This window comes from Hibiscus syriacus, unplaced genomic scaffold, assembly GCF_006381635.1.
Source record: "Hibiscus syriacus cultivar Baekdansim isolate YM2019G1 unplaced genomic scaffold, ASM638163v2 tig00113726_pilon, whole genome shotgun sequence".
NCBI lineage: Eukaryota > Viridiplantae > Streptophyta > Magnoliopsida > Malvales > Malvaceae > Hibiscus > Hibiscus syriacus.
In genome coordinates, this window is record NW_024063472.1 from 609881 (window position 1) to 635002 (window position 25122).

The window sequence follows — 25122 nt, forward strand, 5'->3', positions numbered from 1 at the left end:
ATCAATGGACAAATCACCAAACCAATCCCTCCGACAATTTTTATTCAACTTTTCGTGCTTAATTATAACTCTACAACACTCCTAATATCAAAATCAAACTTAATTTCATCAAATTCTCAAATCCACTTCATTCACCAAAATCACAACTTTCTCCATTTAAGTATGAAACCAAGAAATAATTACACCAAATTGTAGAGAATTTAATGGGGTTATTTTTATATTTCGTACTTTAGTCCAAAATCTAATTAAAATTGACCAAAATTGAAGAAAAAGCAAACTTACCCTTTGGATATGGAGGTTCGGCAGTTTCTGGAGGAGAAAGCACATTTTTAACCAAATATCTCCTAATTAGCCTTTAAAAATCAATTAAAAACTATTTTTTTATTCATTTTCGGCCAAAAGACTAAATTTCCATTGATGAATTCCCAAAATTACACCCATGCCACTCCATTATCTCTATTTTAATATTATTAAATAACCATAAAAATCTCATTTTTCAATTTTTATTTTTGACCCTCTAATTATCCAAAATTTCATTTTAGTCACTAAATTACACTATTTCACTTTATATTGCAATTCTCACCAAATTCCACCAATCCAACTGAAATTCTACTAATTAAAAATATCCATATAATTTTTTCAACCCAAATCTACATTCCTTCAAATTTTTGTAATCTTCCGATTCGATCTGGTTATCCGAATAATATACCAATATTTGTCATTTAATAAACTTTTATGCAAATTCCATATCAAAATTATGAAATCCACTAAACTAATTGTCTTGGGCTTAACTACTTATTTACATACCCAAAATATAACTTTTAAAAGTTTACAATTTTAGTTCCTAAACTTTTATAACTTTACACTTTCATCCCAAACTTTTGAAATTATCATTTCAGTCACTAATCCAAAATTTGGGATATTACAATAATGAACTTTGTTTCAGAGTGAAGAAGGATACGTTACTTATGAGAATGATACGGGTTACAAATTGTATATATTCTGAAGGGACGAATGAGGGCATTAGTCGTTGAAAATTTAAAATTAACATATAGTTTAGATCGAGCTTTTATCAACTTTAATAAAAACTAATTTATATCAACTTACTAGATATTATAAATTTTGTCACTTTTATAAAAAATTATTAAAATCTTAACACCCAATATTTTTTTTCAAAATTAGTTTTTTATGAAAGACCTTCAAAATTAGGTAAATAATTATCCAAAAATCCATGTTAACTTTTTTCACAAACATGATAAAAAATTTGATCAAAGGAAACAAGGCGATAATATATTAAGGAATGGATATAAAAAGAATAAGATTGACCAAGTCCATACAATAATGGAATCTTTTATTTTCAATGACATTAATTATTTTTGCATACATAATACTCAAGAAAATAAATGAAAAAAAAATTGCATTGAAAAAGCTTGAAAATGACATCCCATTTGTATTTTAAAAAAATAATAAAAAAAAGGACAGGAGCATATGGCTTACTTAAGGTCCATGAAAATCCTCACTGTCCCCTCAATAATAGCAGCCCAAAGTATGGTGCACCGACGATACTTCCCCATGTGAAAGGGTTTTACAAACAAAATTTTGTTTTACAGTACCTTAGTAATATATAAACCACGCAGTGTTTCCAAAAGAATGCTAAACAATAATGTATGCAAAATAATTAATGTCATTAAAAAATAAGAGATTCAATTATTCATTAACTACCAAAACGTAATAATCGTATTATAACTATATGCCATATTTAGTAGTATAAGTTATAATTATACAATTGAATTTATTGAGTGACATTAATAGTTAAAAAGATATTTTTTTTTTAAGTTTTAGATTTAAATAGTTGCGTCTTCAAGATATATACACTATTAATAATTAAAAAAACTATAAATAAATATTATATTGTAATCACCCTAAATTATTTTAAAAAATTATATTACATAATTATATAAATTTAAATTTTAAAATAATATTTTTAAAAATAGATAGTACACTGGGGATGACAACTGGTCGAGTTAGGTTGGTTTCTTAATTAACTCGACCCAACCCGAAAATTTTATATCTTACATCTGATTCGAGAGAGATATATGCCCCACCCCATTCTGATCCAACCCAATTTTTTATAGTATAAATTTGACCCTACCGGACTCGGTATAAATTAAAGATTTACTTAAAAATAATAAAAGTTTTAAGAAAATTATATTATGATCATCTGGTCGAGCCGGGTCGGAGTTTTTCACCCCACTCGAACTCGACTCGATCTAATATCGCCCCTTAAAAAATTTGATCCAAACCCGTATTTTAAAAAAATGATATCTGATCGAATCTGAAGCCGCCGGCCGGTGAAATTACCCTGTAATACACTAACTCTAATCTCCTTCTCTTAAGAATTGAATAGTATAATTGAAGAATTCCTATTATATTTTTAATTCATTAAATAAACTATAGTTATTTAAATATATTACAATTATATAATTACCATTAATCATATATAAATTCAGCTATACGATGATGACTTTTGGGAGACCCTAAATGTTTGAAATAATTAGGCATGCAAAAGATAAAACACAAATATAATCCCAAATGAACGGAGCTAAGCAATTTGAAATGATGAAGCATCATTTCAAAAATCAAACCATCCTTTTCTAATGTTGGAGCGTCAGGTTCAAAACCAAAAATACTAACTATTATTTAAAGTGATATTAAATGAAACAGTGGCATTTTCGCTATTTAAATCCAGAGCAAGGGCTTTTAGAAAACAAATATTAATTTCTACCGAGAGAGAGAAGGAGAAAGGCCGTCCCTCAGAGTCACATGCTGCCGGCCTTGGTCGGATTTTCTTCGCTAAATGTATCAAAACTACACCGTTTTGGCCAATTTCTTTATATATAAATCACCATTTTCACTGGTGAGGTTTCAACGCAAGTCTCACTCTCCGTTGATCGCTTCGCCTCTCTCTTCCCTCTTTGGTATTCTCTCTCTCTCTCTCTAGTTTTTTTTTTCTTAATTAATATTTTGAAATTTGTTTTGCAAAATTTAAATCTCGGCGAAAAATTAAGCACATTCTAGACGAGAGCTTTATAATATATATTATTTTTAAATTTTTATGTTATGAAATATGCGACGTCTAGATCTCTGTTTGCACTTGCTTTGATTTTCGTTTTCCTTTTTTGTTGTTGAAATTTCATTATTTGTGCTAATTCGTGGCTTTTGATCTGTATTTAATCAAAGTTAGTCCAGATTTGCTTAGATTTGTTCGTGTTCGTTGATTATATCTTCAATGAGAATGCATATATATAAAAAATGTTTTAATTAAATAAATTTTTTGGTGTTTTTTTTCTTATGCTAAATTTGGTTGAGTTGAGGCTTTTAGAGACCTTAATTGGTACAGTGTTTGTCAGATTGTGGCATTGGTTTGGTTTTGTAGAGAGATCATTTGAAGTGTAGTAGCCAGTTGTCTGGCTCAGTATTTCCTAATTTGCGAAATATGAGTTAAAATGTTGATAGTTAGGCCGTGGAAACATTAAAAATGTGATTACTGTTTAAGAGTATTAGATTGCTTGGCTTAGAACTACTTTGTTTTGCTGTGTCAATCTGAGAGGGAAAACAGGATTTTACTGTTTTCAGCTTTGTAGTTTTCTAAACCTACTGCCCAAGCAATTAATATAATTTCGTTGTAAGTTTGTTAGCAAGGTCTGATCACTATCATTGCAGAATATGCCATTTTTTTATTCTTTGCCTTTAGTTTCAGACTTTAGTTTCTATAATGTCGGGGAATGCGTTAAGAGATCTCAACACTTTACCTGCACCTGAGAGGAAGAATGACAGCTCCAGTAAAGGGAGTTTTACTAAGCCTTGCAATGGAAACACAATTGAAAATGTTGAAGCGCAACAGATGAAAAGCCTGGCATCTGTTCAAATAAATGGAGGTGAAGCTGAAAATGTGCAGCTGAAGAAAATCCCTGCCTCTATTCAAATAAATGGAGGTGAAACTGTAAACGTTGGAGCAGAGGTAGCTAATTCGGAGGTAGAATACATCGAATCTGAGAATTTGAGTGATGTAGAAGATGTTGATACATGTCTTAAGGTATAATATACTGTTATTTTACATTTAAATTTCTGATATTTTGTTTACTGTTTGATGATATGCATATTTACCTATACCAGAACCTCTTACCTGGACTTGACTCTAAAGACTGGATTCTGGTTGTTGAAGCACTCAATAATGTTCGCCAATTATCAATATTCCACAAGGAAAGAATGCAAAGTATACTGTAAGTCTCAAAATTTGACTTGGTTATCTGAAATACTAGAGGATGGGGTTTCCATATAATTTTTCCATCAGTTATTGTTGCCTTAGATTTAATTTGACTGGTGTATTTGTTTCTTTGTTTCAATGTGCAGAAGTGATTTGATCCCCCTTGTTGTTAGGTCCATGAAGAATCCAAGAAGTGCTGTTTGTAAAACTGCAATTATGACATCTACTGATATTTTCAATGCATATAATGATGATTTGATTGATTCTTTGGATCCCCTGGTACTTTCATATTCTCTATGATTTATTGTCTATTTAATCTGGTTGTTATTATGCCTTTCTATTTTCTTGATGGTGCACTTCCATCTTTGTTGTTATTTGCTTTTGTGATTTTTTCTTCATCTTGGGAGACGTGAACAAATTACGGGTTTTCTGATGTGTTCAAATATGATTAATACAGCTTGTACAGCTTCTTCTTAAGTCTTCACAAGACAAAAGATTTATATGTGAAGCAGCTGTGAGAGCTTTAGAGGCAATGACTACTTCAGTTTCTCCTATGTTGCTGTTGCCAAAGTTGCAACCCTATCTTAAGAACAGAAATCCACGCATTCGGGCAAAGGCATCAATGTGCTTTAGTCATTGTGTTCCACGTCTGGTAAGCAAATGATATCCTATATGCTTACTGATATTTTATTTGTACGGGAGGCAGCACTTTTTCCTTGCTTAATTAATCACGTTCAATTTGAGCTGTTGATTGGGATGGCACCCTTGTTTACATTATTTGCAGCGACATAAAGCATTTAAATTTCTATTTACTAAGTTCATTTAAATTAGTTGGTGTTTAACTATGTGTGGATATTTGAGGTATATATCGGATTTGATAGACTTCTTATTGTGCAGTTTTCTTTTTCTTTCTGACAGACTTTTTTTTTTGTCTTTTTGAAGTATTTTCTCACTTTCCTGTTAAGTTTGTTGGATTCATTTGATTTTATCAGGGTGTTGAAGGAATCAAAGAATATGGAATTGACAAATTGATACAAGTAGCTGCATCCCAACTAAGCGACCAGCTTCCGGAGTCTCGCGAGGCTGCTCGAAGCCTTCTTTTGGAGCTGCAAAATGTATACGAGAAATCCCACAATCTGTCAACAGTATCAGAGCATCCAGAGATGGACTCTTGGGAGAACTTTTGTCTGTCGAAGCTGTCTCCTTTAAGTGAACAAGCAGTGCTTCGTGTGACAACAAACCTTACTCGAGAAGGCCTCGTTATCGTTCCTAACGGTGAGTTCCGTACATGAGTTTGTAGCAAGTAATGTCTATTTTTAATTTTTACCCACATATATGAGCTTTAGTGATCTGAGTCTACTGTCATCTCTTATTGTCTTGGTTTTGATTTTATCCCTGTTTTTTTATTCCTTGTAAATTCTCTTGAATCATTAAGTTGTCTTTCCATCTTGGTTAAGAAATTAGTCACGAAATGATATTCTCTGCATACGGCTTTCACTTGAGAATGTTCTATCCGTTGTGGTACATAATACTATATCTATACGACATATGTCGTGATGACTTGTAATTGTTGTTATTGTGTACTATATCAATCCATGTTGGATCTATGGCCGTATCTGGGTTGCAGTTTAGTTGTCTTATCGGATCTTATTTTATTTTTGGTTGAGATTAAAAATGTACTTTTGAATACCAAATAGTTCTTGTTTATGCTGCTAGATAACCTTTAGCATCTAGTCTTAGCACTCGCATCTGGTAACCCATACTTTAATATTATACTATGTAAAAGAAGTTTCTCAACCAGTTAGATAAGTTGTCCATAAATGAATAAAAAACTTTCCCCAACCCGCGTTCCCTCTCCCTTCCCTGCTTTTCTACGGCCAAAAACCAAACGGCCGATCAAATGGCCAAACCAGCAGACTAAACGTCCGATTACCAAAATTGACCACAAATGAATTTAAGGGATTATATATCTGGGATTATAGTGATTAGGGTTGACTAAACGACCGATTACCAAAATTGACCAATTGAATAAAAGATTTTAAGAATTTGGGTTATTTTTTAGATTTTAAAATTTTTTAAGTTTTTAGTTTTAATATATTAATTTTATGCTTTTTTAAATAAATTTTTCAATATATATATATAATTGTGACATGTCATTTAACGGCATTTTTAAGGGGCTATAACAATCGAGAAACTTAAAGTGATTATGTTTGTAATGGTAGGCGTATTAATGATTCGAAAAGAAATGTAAGCATCTATTTGAGAAGAAAACAATATAAAATTATCACTTATTTTATAATAAAACGTATTATATTATGTAAAAGAAGTTTCTCAACGAGTTAGATAAGTTGTCCATAAATTGATAAAATGGTCCCCAGTTGGGTACCCGACAATTTGTTAATGGGGATTAATTCTGCAATAAATTTAAGAGAACTATTTAGTATTATGAGAGAAGCAACTAAATATTTCTGATCTACACTCCCACCATTTCATTTATTTTAGTTTTGCTATGTTTAATCGATCGTACTTAACACAAAACGACTGATGTTGACTCCAACCAAACGATGAGCACTTTAAGGATAACACAATCAAACCACCAAAAGATGATTTTGGGAAGGGATTTAACCATTTTATATTCAATGGACTACAATCATTAAATGCCCTTGAATTATGTGAATGGGGTTTACTTTGAACTCCTTTTTATAGTTACATTGTTTAAAAATCAAGATTTAAGAATTTGATTTATCTTTTGCACTTAAATTCTACAAGTAAAAGATGTAGACAGATTTGGTAAAATTGTTTTATATAAAGTAGTCTAACTATTTTATTATTGTTTGTTTAAAATTGGACTATCAAGACGTTTTCAATATGATCTATTCATCTGGTTTAAACAACTTGGGCATCTTTAAACTGTCATTGGAGGGATCAATAAAAGCAACTTTAAGCCCTTTTTTAGCAAACCTTTGTGCCAATATGGTTGCGCCAAGCTGTTGATGATTTTGTGAATTATTCATAGATGATGTTGATGTCTCTCCAGTTCCATCAATACCTTCTTGATCAAGTAACTTTTCTTCCACGCCATCCAACTTGTAATAGTTACCATCTCCATCCCTCTGGTAGAAACTGTTCTCTCTTGCAATCAACTCCGTCATTTTTCTCTTCTTGAACCTTCTCCAAGCGGCTTGTATGAAACATGCACTCCATGTCCGCCATTGATGAGAATAGTATCCGAAAGGATGTTGGAGCTTCTTGCTTTGTAGTATTTTGAATTGATGTGCGAAGAATTGGAGGTCGTCGGCTTGGAGTGCAAAGGCTTCGACTTCGGATATGGCTCGCACGGTTCGTGTTGAGAAGGGGAGGTTAAGGGTGGTGTTGGGCATTAGAGCTCAAGTTAGAAGCTTTTCACCAGAGAAATCTCCCGGTCGGAGTGTGATGGAGTTGAAGAAACCACTTCGTCCTCCGCCGGTGGTGGAACTCTCTAGTTGGCCTCGAATGATGAAGAGCATCTCGTTCTCCGGCTCACCTTCTCGGACGATGTAATTACCTTCGGTACTCAACGACGAGACTAGATGCTCGTACATTACATCGAGAAGTTGGTCATCCATTTGTGAGAAGAAAGGGACCTAGACAATGAAATTAAAACAACAGGAAAAAAAATAAGTAATTCCATAGATGGAGACTCAAAGGAAAATAAGTGTGGGGAAGAAGATAAACAAATACGGTGAACAAGGGAGAGACACAAATGGCGCTGAATTTCGCGACGGGGATCCAAAGGCAATGACTGTAATATAAACTCTTCATCCACTCCTCTATTGAAAACCAAAGTTGCTTTCGGTGCATGCACCGAAAAGTTGAAAAAAGTCCCACCAAATGGATGGAAATTGTCAAAAAGTGAGTTTGATTTTTTTGAATTTATGTAATGGGTAAATGGCAAATTTAGTTATTGCAATTTAGGGTATTTATAGGATTAGCCCTTAAGCTTCAACTATAAATATCCTAACTCATTTAGCTTCAAAAACATCCCAAATCATTCTAGCTTTCTCCCAATACTAGAGAATTTAGAGAGTTTCTTGAGAGTTGTTTTCTCCTTTTTATCAATAGAGAATTGTTATTGTTTTATCCTTGGTAGATAGAGAGAGATTGTAATTACTATTTTCTCATAGTGAAATTCTTCTACCGTTACCCGTGGTTTTTACCATATATTATTTAGGGGGTTTCCATGTAAATTTTGTCTCTTTTATCTTCATTTTTATTTTCTCAAATTATCAGTTGCGATTTTTCTCTATCCGATAGCCGTCTTCCACAACAATTGGTATCAGAGCCAGATTTGAGTATGTAATATCTGCTTATTGTCTTTTTGGTTTCCACCAAAAGATGGATCCTCCAACATAAGAAAGTAAGAAGGTATTACCCATTCTTTGAAGGTTCAAGAGAATTATTCACGATAGTGAAATAGTGGGAGCTATCCGAAATAGAAGCTATGACAACAAAATTTGATATTGAAAAGTTCAATGGGAGAAATTTCTCATTGTGGAAATTGAAGATGAAAGCCATCTTGACGAAAGACGGTTGTCTAGCAGTTATCAATGAAAGGCAGGTAGATTTCACAGATGACAACAAATGGATCGAAATGGACGGGAATGTTATGGCAAACTTTCATCTAGCATTAGAAGATGAAGTATTGTCAAGCACCGAGGAGAAGAATACAACTAAAGAGATATGAGATCAACTCACCAAATTGTACGAGGCCACATCGTTACACAAAAAAAAATTCCTTAAGAGGAAATTGTACACTCTCCGAATGTCAGAATCTACTTTAGTGACGGAGCACTTAAACACGCTGAACACTTTATTTTCTCAGCTTACATCCCTAAGATGTACAGTAGGAGAACAAGAACGTGCTGAACTTTTACTTTAAAGTCTACCTGATTCGTATGATCAACTCATCATCAACTTGACAAACAGTAATGTCACCAGTCTAGTCTTCGATGATGTTGCAGCTGCTGTTCTACAAGAAAAAATTCGGTGCAAGAACAAGGAAGACAAACAAGTAAATCTGCAACAAGAAAAAGCGTTGACAACGATGAGAGGGAGATCAACGGAACGTGGCCAAAGCAGCAGTCACAAACATGGTAGATCAAAGTCGAGAAGCAAGAAGAATTTAAAGTGCTACAACTGTGGAAAGAAGGGTCACTTGAAGAAGGATTGTTGGAGTCCAAATAAAAACTCCAATCCACAAGGCAATATCGCAAACACTTCAGATGATGGAGATGCTCTATGTTGTGAAGTTCAACCACCGTGGAAGGTAGAAAGAGATATGCAGATATATGGCTCATTGATTCGGAGCAACATATCACATGACCTCAAGAAGAGAATGGTTCCATTATTATGAACCTGTCTTAAGAGGATCTGTGTACAATTGCAATGATCATGCCTTAGAGATCGTTGGCGTGGGAACCATCAAATTGAAGATATATGATGGAACAATTAAAGTTGTTTGAGATGTGCAGAACTTGAAAGGCCTGAAGAAAAATTATTATCATACGTATTGTTGGATAATAATGCAAGCAAGATTGAAACATGAAAAGGAATCATAAAGGTGTTTCGTGGAGCGTTTGTGGTGCTGAAAGGTGAAAAGATAGATGCAAACTTGTACATGCTGAAGGATAGACTTTGCTAGAAACAGAAGCCTCTGTTGCCTCATGTAGTTCAGATTCTGCAATTTTATGGCATCAGAAACTTGGACACATGTCAGAACAAGGAATGAAAGTCCTGTGGAGCAAAATCTACTTCCAGGCTTAACGAATGTATCACTTACTTTGTGTGAGCATTGCATAACAAGTAAGAAGGACCAGTTGAAATTCAATACGTCAAATTCTAGAGGCAAAAGTGTTCTAGAATTGGTTCACTTTGACGTATGGCAAGAACCAGTTACATCCCTAGGCAGACCAAAATACTTTGTCTCATTTATTGATGACTACTCCAGGAAATGTTGGGTGTACCCTATTAAGAAGAAGTCAGACGTGTTTTCAACTTTCAAAAACTTCAAAGCGCGGGTGGAACTTGATTCTGGAAATAAGAACAAGTGTTTCATAACAGATAATGGAAGAGAATATACAAGCGAAGAATAGGATGACTTTTGCAGGAAATAAGGCATCAAAAGACAGTTCACAGTGGCAAACACTCCTCAACAAAATGGAGTGGCAGAGCGGATGAACATAACCTTGTTAGAAAGAACAAGAGTAATGTTGAGGGATGCAGACCTACAAAATTATTTTGGGCAGAAGCAGTCAATACCGCATGTTATTTGGTGAATCGAGATCCATCAACTGCAATAGTGAAGACACCAATAGAGATGTGGACTGGTAAACCAATTGATTATTCAAACCCCCATGTATTTGAAAGTATTGTGTACGTGATGTACAACTCCAAGAAATTTCAAAGCTAGATCCAAAATCTAGGAAATACAAATTCTTGGGGTATGCTGATGGTGTAAAGGGGTATCGCTTGTGGGATCCCACTGCCTGCAAAGTGATCATTAACAGGGATGTTATCTTTGTAGAAGATAAGCTACAAAGAAAAGAAGAAGATGGTAGCGTTGAAAAGTTAGAGACTACACATATACATGTGGAAAAGGAGTTTGAACAAGGAGATTATTCTGAAGCAGAACCAACACATGATGAACAAGAACCAGAGAGTTCTGAAGCTCCAACAACTCGTCAATCAGATCGTGTGAGAAGATGTCCCAATTGGCACTCAGATTATGTTATAGAAGGTAATATTGCATACTGCCTTTTAACAGAGGACGGTGAGCCATCAACATACCAGGAGGCAATAAACAACTCAGATGCTTCACTGTGGATGATGGCGTTGCAAGAAGAAATCGAAGCTCTTCATAAAAATAATACATGGGACCTTGTGCCACTACCACAAGGAAGAAAGCCAATTGGTAACAAATGTGTCTTCAAAATCAAGTGAAATGGTGACGATCAAGTTGAGAGGTATCGTGCATGATTGGTGGTCAAATGATATGCTCAAAAGAAGGTATTGATTTCAATGAAATATTTTCTCCTGTGGTTCGACTAACAACAGTTCGAGTAGTTTTGGCATTGTGTGTTACATTGAACTTACATCTAGAGCAACTAGATGTTAAAATAACTTTTCTTCATGGAAATCTTGAAGAAGAGATTTACATGCTCTAGCCTGAAGGTTTTGAAGAAAAAGAAAAGAAGAACTTGGTTTGCAGGTTGAAAAAATCTCTATACGGTCTAAAGCATGCACCGAGGTGTTGGTATAAGAGATTTGATTCCTTCATCATGTACCTTGGATACAACAAACTTAATACAGACCCTAGAGCTTATTTCAAGAGGTCTGGTGATAACGATTTTGTTATATTGCTGTTGTATGTGGATGACATGTTGGTTGCAGGACCCAACAAAGATCATATTGAAGAATTGAAGGCACAACTGGCTAGGGAATTTGAAATGAAGGACTTGGGATCAGCAAATAAGATTCTAGGGATACAAATTCACCGAGATAGAAGTAATATGAAGATTTGGCTTTCACAAAAGAATTACTTGAAGAAGATCTTGTCACGATTCAACATGCAGGATTGTAAGCCAATTTCTACCCCTCTTCCTATTTAATTCAAATTATCCTCCAGTATGAGTCCTAGCAGTGAACAAGAGATGATGAAAATGTCTCGAGTACCGTATGCATCAACAGTGGGAAGTTTAATGTTCGCTATGATACGCACAAGACTAGACATTGCACAAGCAGTGGGAGTGGTTAGTCGGTACATAGTGAATCCAGGCAAAGAGCATTGGAATGCAATAAAGAGGATCCTGAGATACATCAAAGGGACCTCAAATGTTCATTATGTTACCGAGGATCAAATTTACTAATCAATGATTATGTAGATTCTGACTATGCAGGGATTTGGATAAAAGCAAATCTACTACAGGATATGTGTTAAAAGTTGCTGGTGGAGCTGTAAGCTGAGTTTCAAAACTGCAGTCAGTTGTGGCTATATCCACTACAGAGGCAGAATATGTAGTAGCTACACAAGCCAGTAAAAAAGTAATTTGGTTGAAGATGCTATTGGAGGAGCTTGGGCACAATAAGAGTATGTCTCTCTGTTTTGTGACAGTCAAAGCGCCTTGCATCTAGCAAGGAATCTAACATTTCATTCAAGGACAAAGCACATATGAGTTCAATACCATTTCATTCGTGAAAAGGTAGAAGAAGGAACGGTAGATATACAGAAGATCTATACCAAAGACAACATAGCAGATTTCATGACGAAGGTAATCAATATTGATACATTTACTTGGTGTCGATCCTTTTGTGGCCTGTCAGAAACATAAGCAACATGATGGTAAAAGGTAGAAAGAATGGTATGAGATATGATTATTCCAATCAAATCTTCAAGTGATAGATTGTTGAAAACCAAAATTGCTTTCGGTGCATGCACCGAAAAGTTGGAAAAATTCCACAAATGGATGGAAATTGTTAAAAAGTGAGTTTGATTTTGTTGAATTTATGTAATGGGTAAATGGAAAATTTAGTCATTGTAATTTAGGGTATTTATAAGATTAGTCCTTAAGCTTCAACTATAAATACCCTAGATCATTTAGCTTCAAAATCATCCCAAATCATTCTAGCTTTCTCCCAATACTAGTGAATTTAGAGAGTTTCTTGAGAGTTGTTTTCTCTTTTTTATAAAGAGAGTTGTTATTGTTTTCTCCTTGGTAGATAGAGAGAGGTTGTAATTCCTATTTTCTCATAATGAAATTCTTCTAACGTTGCCCGTGGTTTTTACATATATTATTTAGGGGTTTTTCACGTAAATTTTGTGTATCTTTTATCTTCATTTTTATTTTCTCAAATTATCAGTTGCGATTTTGCTCTATCCGATAGCCGTCTTCTGCAACATCCTCTTGTGGCCAACCATTTGTATTGAACAAATCGTCGAACACGTTGCTGTAAATCTCAGGTAGCTGACGATGCCTCATCCACTCCTTTGTATCCCTTCTTTTAAGTCTCCACTCCTCAACTCTTACTGTCATTGATTGCAATGAAGTCTTCGATACAATAACAAAATCCTCATTACTTCACCATCAATGCCCAAACATTACATTTTTGGATAACTATACAAATGATCCCCGACTATAAAATGTTGCTTTATTGAGTCACTTGACTATTAAAAGTTATAAAATGGTCTCTGACTATAGGCCATTACTTTATGAATACCTTAACTATTAAAAGTTACAAAATGGTCACTCAACAATTCATATGTTTTAAACTGTCATTTCTGTTAAAAATTGACGACTATTTAAGTTACACGTTAATCAATTGATTGAGATATAATAAAATCTAATCCCATAACCATTTGAGCTATATCTTGTTGATCGACTCTCCATTTACATTATGTCGTCGAATCAGTGCTTGAAAGCAACAACGAAAACTATCGGATGCATGCAACTGTTCTCGACAGGTTCTCTCTCTCACATTCATGTTTCCAACACGAAAACTGCCTTGCTATCGAGCACAAATAACATATCGCTCCCAATACCTACATCCCCATTTGATTCAATGTCAAAATTAAACCACACATAATAAAATTATCGTCATTACTTAGATCCTATTCTTTTAGAATATTTTAGTCTCTAACATTTTAATATTTGGTCAAAATATCCTTACGTTGGAAAAAAATTATTAGGCAAACATATATGATGCTGACATGTCATTTTCATATGTTCTTAATTATTTATGTAGTATGTGGCATGTCTTTAAAAGTGATGACGTGATATGTATCATGTCACTTAAAGTAATAATATAACATGTTTCATGTCACCTAAAATGATAACATGACATGTACCACATCATTCAAAGTGATTATGTGATATGTACCATGTCACCCAAAATAACGATAGGGCATGCGTCATATAAATAATTAAGCACATATGAAAATATCACTTTAAAAATATGTGTTAACTATTAACTAATAGTTCCCTTCCAACATGAGTATTTTGACCGGTTAAAACGTTGGGGGTTAAAATGTTCTAAAAAAGAATAGATATCAATATGATCGTTTGTGTAAATATTGAGGGGTAATTTGGTCATTATGATAATAAAATCAATTAATAAAAATATAAAAATGTCATGTAGCAACATGTGTCAACTAATGATTTTCTTCTAAAATTAAAACTTTAAAAGTTAAAATGATCTAAAAACATGAGCGAAAGTGCATTTGTGCAAAAATTGAGGATAATTTTATCATTTTGCCAATAAAACGAAGGGGTAAGTAGGTGGGATTTCTTGCATGGCTGGCGAGGAGATAGAGAAGGAGATTGTATGCAGCACCAGCCCAAGCAGTTTTGGCAAGAATCCCATTGGTTTTGATGATCTTATTGTTAAGAGGGAAAATAATGAAGAGCCTTGGAACATATTGAAGTAGAACAATAAGAGCAATGCTGCTGTTTGCGTAGTCTGTTCTTGAGTTTCTCGTGGTCAGAATCAATACCCATATCACAAACTGCATGTTCAAATGCATGTCTCAAAAACCAACAAAATAAAATTTGATTTTTGAAACCCTAAACAATAACCAACATGAGGTAATGGTAAGGTAGCTGCAAGATCATTGATAAAATCCTTCTTCAAGTACCGCAGGGTAATCTCTCGTATCCATAACAAGTTCACCCTTTCCGAAAACCCTAGAACTCGGGGCGATGAAACCGGTCCTGAACTTCATGAGCATGTTTATAAGGTATAAAAGATCCACCATAGACCTTAAAACCGTAATAAATACTCCCATGCCTGCGTCGGAGGCCAAGCATGCCAGGCCTCCAACGTAGGGGTGGAAGAAGTACAGACGGTCTATGAACAATGCCATTATGCAAATGATGGAGAACACATGGTTCCAAGAGGAAACAATGTCGCTGGTGGGGTTGAACACAAGGCAGGAGTCGGTAGGAGCATCGGCTTTCGACGGGGGTGGACGTGCACCGGTGGTGGTGGAGGCGGGGATGGAAGGTAAGTAGCGGAACGAAGGGAGTATGCTATTCATCTTCCATTGCAGACTCCGATGCCACACCGATTCCGCGGTGAAAGAGGAATGATTAAATGAAAAAGGAGAAAAAAACAACCTAACTTAAAATAATATCAAATAAGTTGACAAGAAAAAAAAAAGGTTTGAAACAAAATAAAGGAATACGTAAAAATGGGTGTGGCGGCGTTACAAGGTGAGGTGAGAGATGATGGATGGTGCAAGGGAAACTGGTAAACGGACGACATGAGAGATTAACGCCAAACCATTTAAAGTGTATGGCTGAGCAAATTGTTAAACTGTTTTTATTAAAGTTTAGTTTAATTATCAGGAGCTTTGGGATGTAACAACATTAACATTTTAATATAAACCTTCCGCACTTAATTGTAATACATGTGGACTTGTGTAATTATATGTTAGATTCATTTAAAAATAATTTTTTAAGATAGACAAACATTAATTATTGAAATTTTATGCATGAAAGGGACAAAAATAAAATTTGAGGGATGATCAATAATAAAATAGACATCTAATGTAAAGAAATCCATATTTCAAAGTTTACACCTATCCGCCCTAAGTATGCTTTGCATCTGCCAGATAAGTATCATTCAAAATTTAAAGGCCCGAGCAATGTTTCGTTGCATCTGCCAGATAAGTATTATTTGATTACATTTTAAAGACTAAAAGTTAAATTAATAAAAAAATAAATTATGGCTAAAATACGGATGAACTCTTGATTAAAAGTTAGAGGCGAACATAAATAATAAAACATACAAAATTGTTAAGTCAATTTAAAATTTAAAATTTGAATTAGGATAAAATTTGTCTAATTTTAAATCTAATATAGACCTCAGAAGCATTTAAATAAAAGAAAGTATTGCTGAAGCTTAATCCGTCAAATTCCAAAGTTGAAAAGGACTTGAAAATATCTTGTTTTAAAACGAATAAACATCTAAAATGTAAATGTACCTAAAAGATTTGTGTTTTTAAAAGCCAATAAACCCCTAAGGTTGAGACAAAGCTTGATTTACCAAGTTTTATAAGCAATAGGGACCTTAAAAAGAAATAAACCCCAAAGATTGGGAGCCAAGCCCCCCTCCAAGTATTACATGGCTCTGTCCGTAGGCAAAAGTGATAAAAGGGGTAATATGAGGGATTATATTTGTTAGTATTTTTATTTTTAATACAATCACGAGGTCAAAGTCAAATTACGCATTTAAATATATATAAAGAAGATAGTTAGAATCACGAAATAAGGGTGGAAGAAGAGTCGTAGGTGGACGTTCAAAGACTTTAGAGTACCGACAAGGACGGAACTATAACTAAATATTGATAGGGGCCGAAATATTAGATTATTTAAAAAATTTATAAAGATTTATTAAGTATTTAAACTCAAAATTCAATCTCTTAAGAAAACTTAGTGATTAAGGAATTGTTGTTACCCTTGAGGTATCGAGTTCGAGCACTGCTCATGTGGGGGTATTAGCGTTCATTGTTAAATAATTGAGAGTCTTTATACATATATTACCTTGTATTCACACCAGATTTATAAAAAAATTCAAAATTCACAAGATAACGCTTAATTTGTGTAATATTAAGACTTACAATGAGCTACATTGTAATTAGACCAAAAATTTTGAAAACACTGGATTATCATTTTTTAGTTTGGTCTTACTTAATTAAAAATTTAATAAAATTTAATATTTTTTAATTTAAATATTTATTTTTACATAAATCAAAATACTATTAGACTAAAATTATATGAAATATACAAAATGCTCCGCCAGAGTAGCAGATGATATAGTCGCTAACTTAGTCATACAATGGATCACCGTATTTGCCTGACGATTAATCAAAATATCAGACTTGCATACAAAAGTAAGTGATGGAGCGAACTATAGAGAAAGTACAATTAAGTGATGACGAGGACAACAAAGCATGAATGTGTGTATTATCTGTGTGGACTATAACGTATTCATAACCTTGCGATCACACCAATAATAAGCCTTCATACATTGTCGAAAACTCCGCCTGCAACACAGATGATGGACCAGTATGCTTGCAGTCCAATGAGAGGAAGTTACCAAGATGATCACGTAAAATACTTCTAACCCAACTTCAACTTGCTGAGACAAATCTATTCATTTTGGAGACTGTCAGCTGATCAAATCTTTGACCTAATTAGATTTTTACTAGATTTTCATATGATTGTTTTAAAATTATATTTTTATTTAAGTAAATTAAAAATTAGTGAATTTTTATTAGATTCTTCTTTAAAATATAATATTTTTATACAAACAACCTCTAAAAATATTTGGCTCTCTCTTAAAGAATTCAGTTGAATATCTAAATTTTTAGGGTAAATTACAAATTTAGTACTTAAATTAACACTTTTGTTCTGTTTTAGTGTCTAAATTTTCATTTTTTAAAATCATACCTAACGTTTATTTTTTATTTCATTTTAGTACATGCTGTTAACTTTTTATTTTATTTTAGTACCTAAATTTTTAACAACTGTGTACTAAAATGAAACAAAAAGTAAATGTTATATATGATTTAAGAAAAATGAAAGTCTAGGTACTAAAATAAAATAAAACTGATAGTTTAGGTACTAAATACCCAAATTTTTATAATGGTAGAACTTTAAGTCTCAAATTCAAAACCACTTACTTTAACATTAAAATCAATATTTAAAATAAAATAAAAATTAAATGTTATTTCTTAATTAAATAAGTCTTTCAGGTATTTCTATTATGTACAAACACAGTTAATTAGATCAATAGAAGTATGAAGTCCAACGTCGGAATTTCAAAATCTTGCTTTATAATAACAATTCCTTGAAAGAAAGGGGGGGCGGGGGCATTGCAATTATACAGATTATTGGAAAAGTGTGTTATTGCAAGTACAAGTCGTCACTTCTGGATTTTTGAGTCTTCAACGTCAGTAATCTGATACGAACGACGCTTCTTACAATCATGAAAGTAAAGCATGAGGGCAAGCCATTTGAGAAAGTTCCCCAAGCAAACCAGGCCGATGTGCACTGCAGTAATCCCCACAATGCTACTGCCGTTCCCGTTGTTCCATCTCTGGTAAAGGAAAGCAAATCGTAGCCCAAATCTCCAACCCAAGAATCCAAGCATCAGCAAGAACCCACCGCCCCTATTACATCTCGTGAGATACGATGAAACCAGCAACGCCACATCGCCTTGTCGGTTATCTTCCACGATCGAAATCACAATCCCCACGTTCCAAACGGCGCTCCATTCCACGTACTTGGCCAACAAAGCCATGAAAAGCACAACAAACATCGGCACCAAGAAAGCACTTGTTAATACCGTTACGCATATGTATGTTGCAAAGGAGAGCAGTACAAGGAGGAGGAGGGCAGCTAAAGAGAGAGAGCAAAGCGAGGTGATTAATGGGGCTTTGAACCTTGCTTTGTTGATGGATCTGCTAATCATGAGTTTGAGGCTCATGGGTTTTTCTCCTGCAACGATTTTCGACGCGATATCGATAATTGAAGTGGTGTTGAAAAGGTCTAGGAAATGGAGGGTTGCTGTAAATAAGAATCCCAGGAAAAGAGCCATGGGAGAAACTTTGCCTAACAAATTCCCGATTTCGTCAAGTCTTTCGTAATCGTAGCCAAAGAATTCGAGAAAAGGCTCTGATGCGCTGTGCAAGATTGTCGCGGATTCAATGAGGATTTGGTGGAGGATGATTTCGTAGAAAACGAGGAAGCAGAAGAGAGGGAAGGAAGTGAGGAAGGTTAAGAAAATGAAGTTGGGATTCTTCAATGGGATTTTCAAGGATTCTTTGATTATTTGGAAGAAGCCAAGTTTTGATGAGTTCTCCATCTTACTAGTGATGTATGGAGCTTCTGCAATTCCTTTTTCCTCTCAGACTCACTATGAAGGTGAAGAGTAAAGAATACTACAGATTCAAGTCTTCCCAGGGGACTTGACTTGACTTGGAAAGTTCATGGAAATGTTGATGGTTTGGTTTTGTTGACTATTATTTCAGCCATTAATACTTGATATTATTATTGCATACTTTTTTTGTTGAATAGTTGGGTGTAATTTTTGAGTTAATTACATCTATTTCCACAAACTATAACCCTCATTTTAAATTGATCTTTAAACTTTTGAATATTTTAATTTCATCCTTAAACTATTACTCTTATTAGGGATGTTAAAAAAATCCGTAATTGTTAACCAAAACCGTTAACCGGTATAACCGTTATATTTAACTTGTTAATTAACCAAACCATTAATACTAAACGGAAGCACAAGGTTCTAAATCTTGAGGTCGTGGGATCGAGTCTCATGGAGGGCATTTCATAATTTGGAGGTCTCTTACGGAAGCTGCTCTCAACCTAGTGTTGGGGGCAGCCTACTATCTTACCTCCCCCTTACCCCATTACATATGGGAACAAGGGACAACCATTTTCCATTAATACTAAACGATTTCGATTAATCTAACCGTTAAAAATGATGGTTAACAGTTAAGGTTACGATTACACATTTTGATAAACGATTAACCATTAATAAATTAAATTTATAATTATATTTCTAATTTATTATATTTTTACACAAATAACAATAGAATTTCCTATTATTTATAATATATATATAATAAGAGTTGTATACAAATAACTTAATAGTATTTTTTTATTTCTTTGAAAATATAGAAAAATACTTATACCAATATAATTATGTGTTTATTTTTAAGTACTAAGATATTGTGAGATGTACTACTTACACCGGTGTAAGTATATATTAAATGCTACACTTTTTTATTTTATTCACTTACACTGGTGTAAGTATGTGTTAAATTCTATATATTTTTTTATTTTATTCACTTACATCGATGTAAGTATCTGTTAAGTGTTATACTTTTTTTTATTTTATTCACTACATCGGCATAAGTATGTGTTAAGTACTTCACTTTTTTTATTTGATTCACTATATTGGTGTAAGTATGTGTTAAGTGCTATACTTTTTTCTAGTATGAATTATAAAAAAATTGAAATAGGTTAACAATAGGTTAACATGTAACTAAACCGTTAATAACAATTAACCATTAGCGGTTAACCATTTCTTAATGGTTAGGTTACAATTAGAAAAATCTCATAACCTTTATAATGGTTAATCGATCGTTTAGGCTAAACGATGCGGTTAACCGTCCATGAACACCCTAACTCTTATTCTAAATTAATTCTTAAAATTTTGAATATTCTAATATCATCCATAAACTATGACTCTCTTTCTAAATTGGTCATAAAACTTTTTAATATTCCAATTTCATCCCAAAATTCATCCAAATATATAATTAATTTTAACCTTAGTTTAACCTAAGGGTCTGTTTGTTTGGCTGTAATTGGTTTTCTGAAAAACCAATTCCAGAAAACCAATTACATTTCTGGAAAACCAATTCCAGAAAACCAATTACATTGTTTGGATGCTGCATTGTAAAATGTTTTACACTGTTTGGTTAGTTTTCCTGAAAACAATTTACGAAATCTATTTTTTTTTGTAAAAATGTATATATTTTTATATTTTTCTTGTTATTTACATTTTAATTTTTTTAAGTTATTTTATAAAATTGTATTTTATAAAATTTTGAAATGAAATGTTTTATTTGTATAAGTACATGAAATTAAATTTGTAGAAAATATACTAATTATGTTGATTGTGTTATAAATACACAATTTTAGGTTTGAAGTTTTAGGTTTGAAGTATTCATTATACTTTATCTATAAGCATTTTTAAAATTTTAAATTTTAACTCATAATTAATATTATATGTAGGTTTAATTAATATAATGTTGATAATGTATTAAAAATATATTATCAAAGTATATAATTAAAATTACATCATTATTAAAACAACAATAGTACATCACATTGAAATAATAATAATATTTTCAAAGTGTTTAATTAAAACTACACCACATTAAGATAACGATATTATCCAACCATAATAATACAAAGATATTGTCTAATTCATAATTAGTGCTACAAAACATCAAACCAACAATTGATTAAAGTTTATAAATAGTACTACAACACATTAAAGTTTAAATATTGTCTAAGTCATAAATAGTAGTACTCCACATTAAAAGTTCATATCCTAACTTTGAGGAAACTTTTGAAGCCAAATTTTCCTATGTTTTGGTTTTTTTGCCAAGAAAGCTTTGGCCTCCAACTCATTTTTTGCCAAAAAATCGAAGACCTCACAAAGAAATTCGTCATCAAAGCCTTCTTTCTCCATTGACATAACTTCTTCATAAAGATATGGTGTGTGATCCTCTATAATTTTTTTAGTGCTTCTGCAATCTCACCAAGTTTCTCACCTACAAATTTAATATGATTATCCTTGACATTGTCTTGGACATTCTTCCTTTTACGTTTTGATGTACCAGATGAAGATAATTTTGTTTTTTCCTCATCAATATCTGGAGTGTCGAAATTTAACGGCATTGAACCTTCATTAACATCACCCAATTCTATATCAGCAAAGGTTCTAGCAAAACTCCCTTTTGCCATATCTTGATCAACAACAAGAGCCATCTCATCATAAAAATCAATTTTTTTTGTTAAAAAATGGTCCATATTTTGGGCGTGCATATTAAATATTATACACAATTAGAATAAATAGTAAAATTCAAATATCATTTATTAAAAATAAGTATATAAAGATTACCGTCACTATAGCATCATATGTCACTTCGTCGCAAGTTATCATTCTCAGGTTCTCGTCCCACCCTAATCCACTTTCTTCATGAATTGTACATATAGTTTTCCATGTATTTTTGATAGCCCTCAAATGATTTTCCACGTGTTTGGAACCAACATTCTTACTTGTTACCCACAATGAAAAGAACGCATAAATCCAACATCATCCGAGAAAGCAAAAGAAAGAATGAGAACTGTTGAAAGTGGTCAAAATACCATGCATGAAAGGGAATCATATGAACAAAAACGGAGAAAAAAAATCCAAATTAGAAAATCAGCTAAAAAAGTGAGGTAACATACAGATTTTAGATAAAAATGTAACGAATAAGGAACCTTAGAATTCACCCCGATGAAAAATTGGATTTGAGAGGCTAGCGGATCAGAAAGATTTTTATGGAATGTCCTACTCTTGCTCGAGCTACTAATTGTCTATATATAGTCGTATCTTCCAAATCTTTTCCTCCTACTGCACACAATTGGCATGTTCCTCCATTGGGGTTCTTTTGGCGTGACTATTTTTCTATCAATATCCGATTATTAAGAAGAGAATGCCGTAATGAATGGAATGGACGATTCCTATTCTCATATCTTTCCCTCATCCTGTTCCTAGTTTTTAAGCTACTGATGAAACTATCTTCTTCCATTTTCTTTGTCTTGATAATTTCTAATAGCTGACCTAGAAAAGACTGATTTTCCTTTATTCGTTGACCGAGAGCTTCTTACTAACAGCTACCTGACCACAATCACTCAATCTATTAACTCCCGAGCTTTTGTTTTAGAGTGGAAGAGAACTAGTAGATAATTCCACAACATCCACATGTTGAATGGAAAGACCTGGGCAGCTAGTGAGTGCAATGGGGAAAGTTTTCTTTACTCTTTTAATTTCAGGTTGCAAATATGATAAGGTTTCTATGGATAGCTACAATAAGCCTGTTCCAGCAATTTTATAGTCTTTTGAATTGAATAATTTATGGTAAGGGGTTTTCATCGTAAAGTTTTCTTTCTTTTTGTTATTTAACTTTTAAAGCTCTTAGAGTAACCCACTACACTTCCAACAAGATAAAAGTTCTTTCACACCCATGATTTACAATCTCAAAAGCATTACAAAAAGAGCTCAATATGAATTTCCATAACATAAAGCCTCAGAAATCAACTAAAAAGAAACCATTTTTTTATCAAACTTAACAAATTTGCATTATCTTTAACCTGAAAAAAAAGAAAGAAGAGAAACTGAATAAGAGAGATCCATTGAAAAAAAGAAACAACCATTTAAAATACCCATCAAAACAAAAGAGACTTTCAACAACAATTTCTAGGAGATTCTGGGCATTTCTATAACCTAAATCCGGTATAAAAGCACTAGTAAACAGAGTTAAAAGCCAAGTAATATGGGAATGGTGCAGTGCTCGTGTTTCTCCCAATGGCGAAAGGCATGAAATGTCGACCTCCTAAATGGTAATAAAAATGGATCCAGAACAAATTCACAAGCTTTATGAGAAATTGAAAGAAATCCATATCTTATTTACGTTTAACTAACAACATAAACTTCCATAAGTCGGAAAGTATCAACACAAAGAATGTCATCATCAAGCATATAAATTTAGGTAAACATTGTGACCCAAAAGGACAAACAAATTAAATATCATGCAGTTAAGCCAATAATAAAGACATAAAAGAGAGAGAAATAAAAAAAACAACCTGGATTTGTTGAGCTGTCAAAGTAAAGACCGAGAGTTGGGAGAAAAGAAATTAAAAAAAAATGATAATAAGGAAGTGAAAAGGAAATAATCTGGAAATGGTTTAGACTCTAAAAGAGTTCCCCAAAAAAAAGTCATGAAATGTCGACCTCTTAAATGGTAATCTGGAAAGCATATGGATACTAGTAAACAACGAAAAAGACAGAAATTCATAAGAAGGAAACTATAAATGGTAATAAAAATGGGTTTTAAGAACCAAAAAGATCCCAGATGAAATGTTGACCTAGGTGGTTACCGAATCAATCACCACATATAGAGGGAAAATGACAGCTAGATTAGTACCTTTTAAAGAGATTTACCCTTGGAAATCAAAGAGAAAAACAAAAGGGGAGGAAGAGCATTAGGGATTCGAAATATTACCTTGGAATCCTAGAGCTCCTCCCTTGATTTTGCTGGAAAAAATTTGTTGATTTTGTTGTTGGTGAGAAGAAGATGGTGATAGTGGATCGGAGAATGAAGGAGATCAAAGGCAAAGAAAAATGGGAGGCAGTTGGTTCGTAAAATGAATTCTCAATTTTTCTATGGTAAGTTGTTTTACGGGCCAAATGAGCTTCTTTTACATTGATTGTAATTGGTTTTACATTGACCAAAGGCTTTTACGGGAACCAAACATGGAAATTGGGAGAAAACCAATTTCGTAATTGATTTTCCTAAAAACAAACAGACCCTAAATTTTGTTTCTTTTAAATATATAATAACTTGGCCTAATGATTTTATTAACCAGGAATATGATTAGTATACATATACGGTTTCGAATGAAATTGGAATGTGTAAAAAGTTAGGGGTTAATTTAGAATGAAGGTCATAGTTTAGGGATGAAATTAAAATGTTTAAAAGTTTTTAGGACTAATTTATAATAATATTGATAGTTTAGGGATGAAATTGAAACATTTAAAAGTTTAAAGACCAATTTAAAATAAGGTCATATTTTGAAGACACGTGATACAATTAACTCATTTTAATATAAAAAATAGGGTAAATTACAAATTTCATCATTGAACTTTATTCTCTCTCCTATTTTGCTCATTGAACTTTAAAAGTTTTCAATTTTCTCACTGAATTTAATACATTAGATTTTTTGGGTCACTAAACTTTACTCTCTCTCCTCTTTTGGTAACTTTGTAGGTAAATAGTTAACAACGTTAAAAATGACATTACTTTAATAAAACAACATTTTCACCAAAACAACGTCATTTTACATATATATATATATATATATATATATATATATATATATAATAACCTATTTTAACGTCGTTAACTATTTAATAGTCAAGTGACCAAAAAACTCAATGTATTTAGTTTAGTGAGGAAATTA

At 33.0% G+C, this 25122-nt stretch overlaps 2 protein-coding genes and 1 pseudogene across 3 annotated transcripts; 1 reads left to right on the forward strand and 2 right to left on the reverse strand.

Moving 5' to 3' along the window:
* The first annotated feature begins 2871 nt into the window (after positions 1-2871).
* On the forward strand, positions 2872-5638 carry LOC120187848. 2 transcript variants are annotated; one of them, XM_039191450.1, is made up of 7 exons: positions 2872-2978; positions 3755-3938; positions 3996-4096; positions 4177-4283; positions 4414-4546; positions 4725-4919; positions 5260-5638. In XM_039191450.1, the coding sequence occupies exons 2-7, from the start codon at positions 3776-3778 to the stop codon at positions 5557-5559; spliced, it is 999 nt and encodes a 332-aa protein (XP_039047381.1). In that variant the 5' UTR covers positions 2872-2978; positions 3755-3775; the 3' UTR covers positions 5560-5638. The 2 variants fall into 2 exon arrangements, with proteins under 2 accessions (XP_039047381.1, XP_039047380.1); XM_039191449.1 differs by having other exon boundaries at positions 3755-4096.
* Positions 5639-7140: 1502 nt separating this feature from the next.
* Positions 7141-15408, reverse strand: LOC120187807 (annotated as a pseudogene).
* Positions 15409-18226: 2818 nt separating this feature from the next.
* LOC120187808 lies at positions 18227-19168 on the reverse strand. The gene has a single exon (XM_039191428.1). The coding sequence runs from the start codon at positions 19166-19168 to the stop codon at positions 18227-18229; it is 942 nt and encodes a 313-aa protein (XP_039047359.1).
* Positions 19169-25122: the final 5954 nt, after the last annotated feature.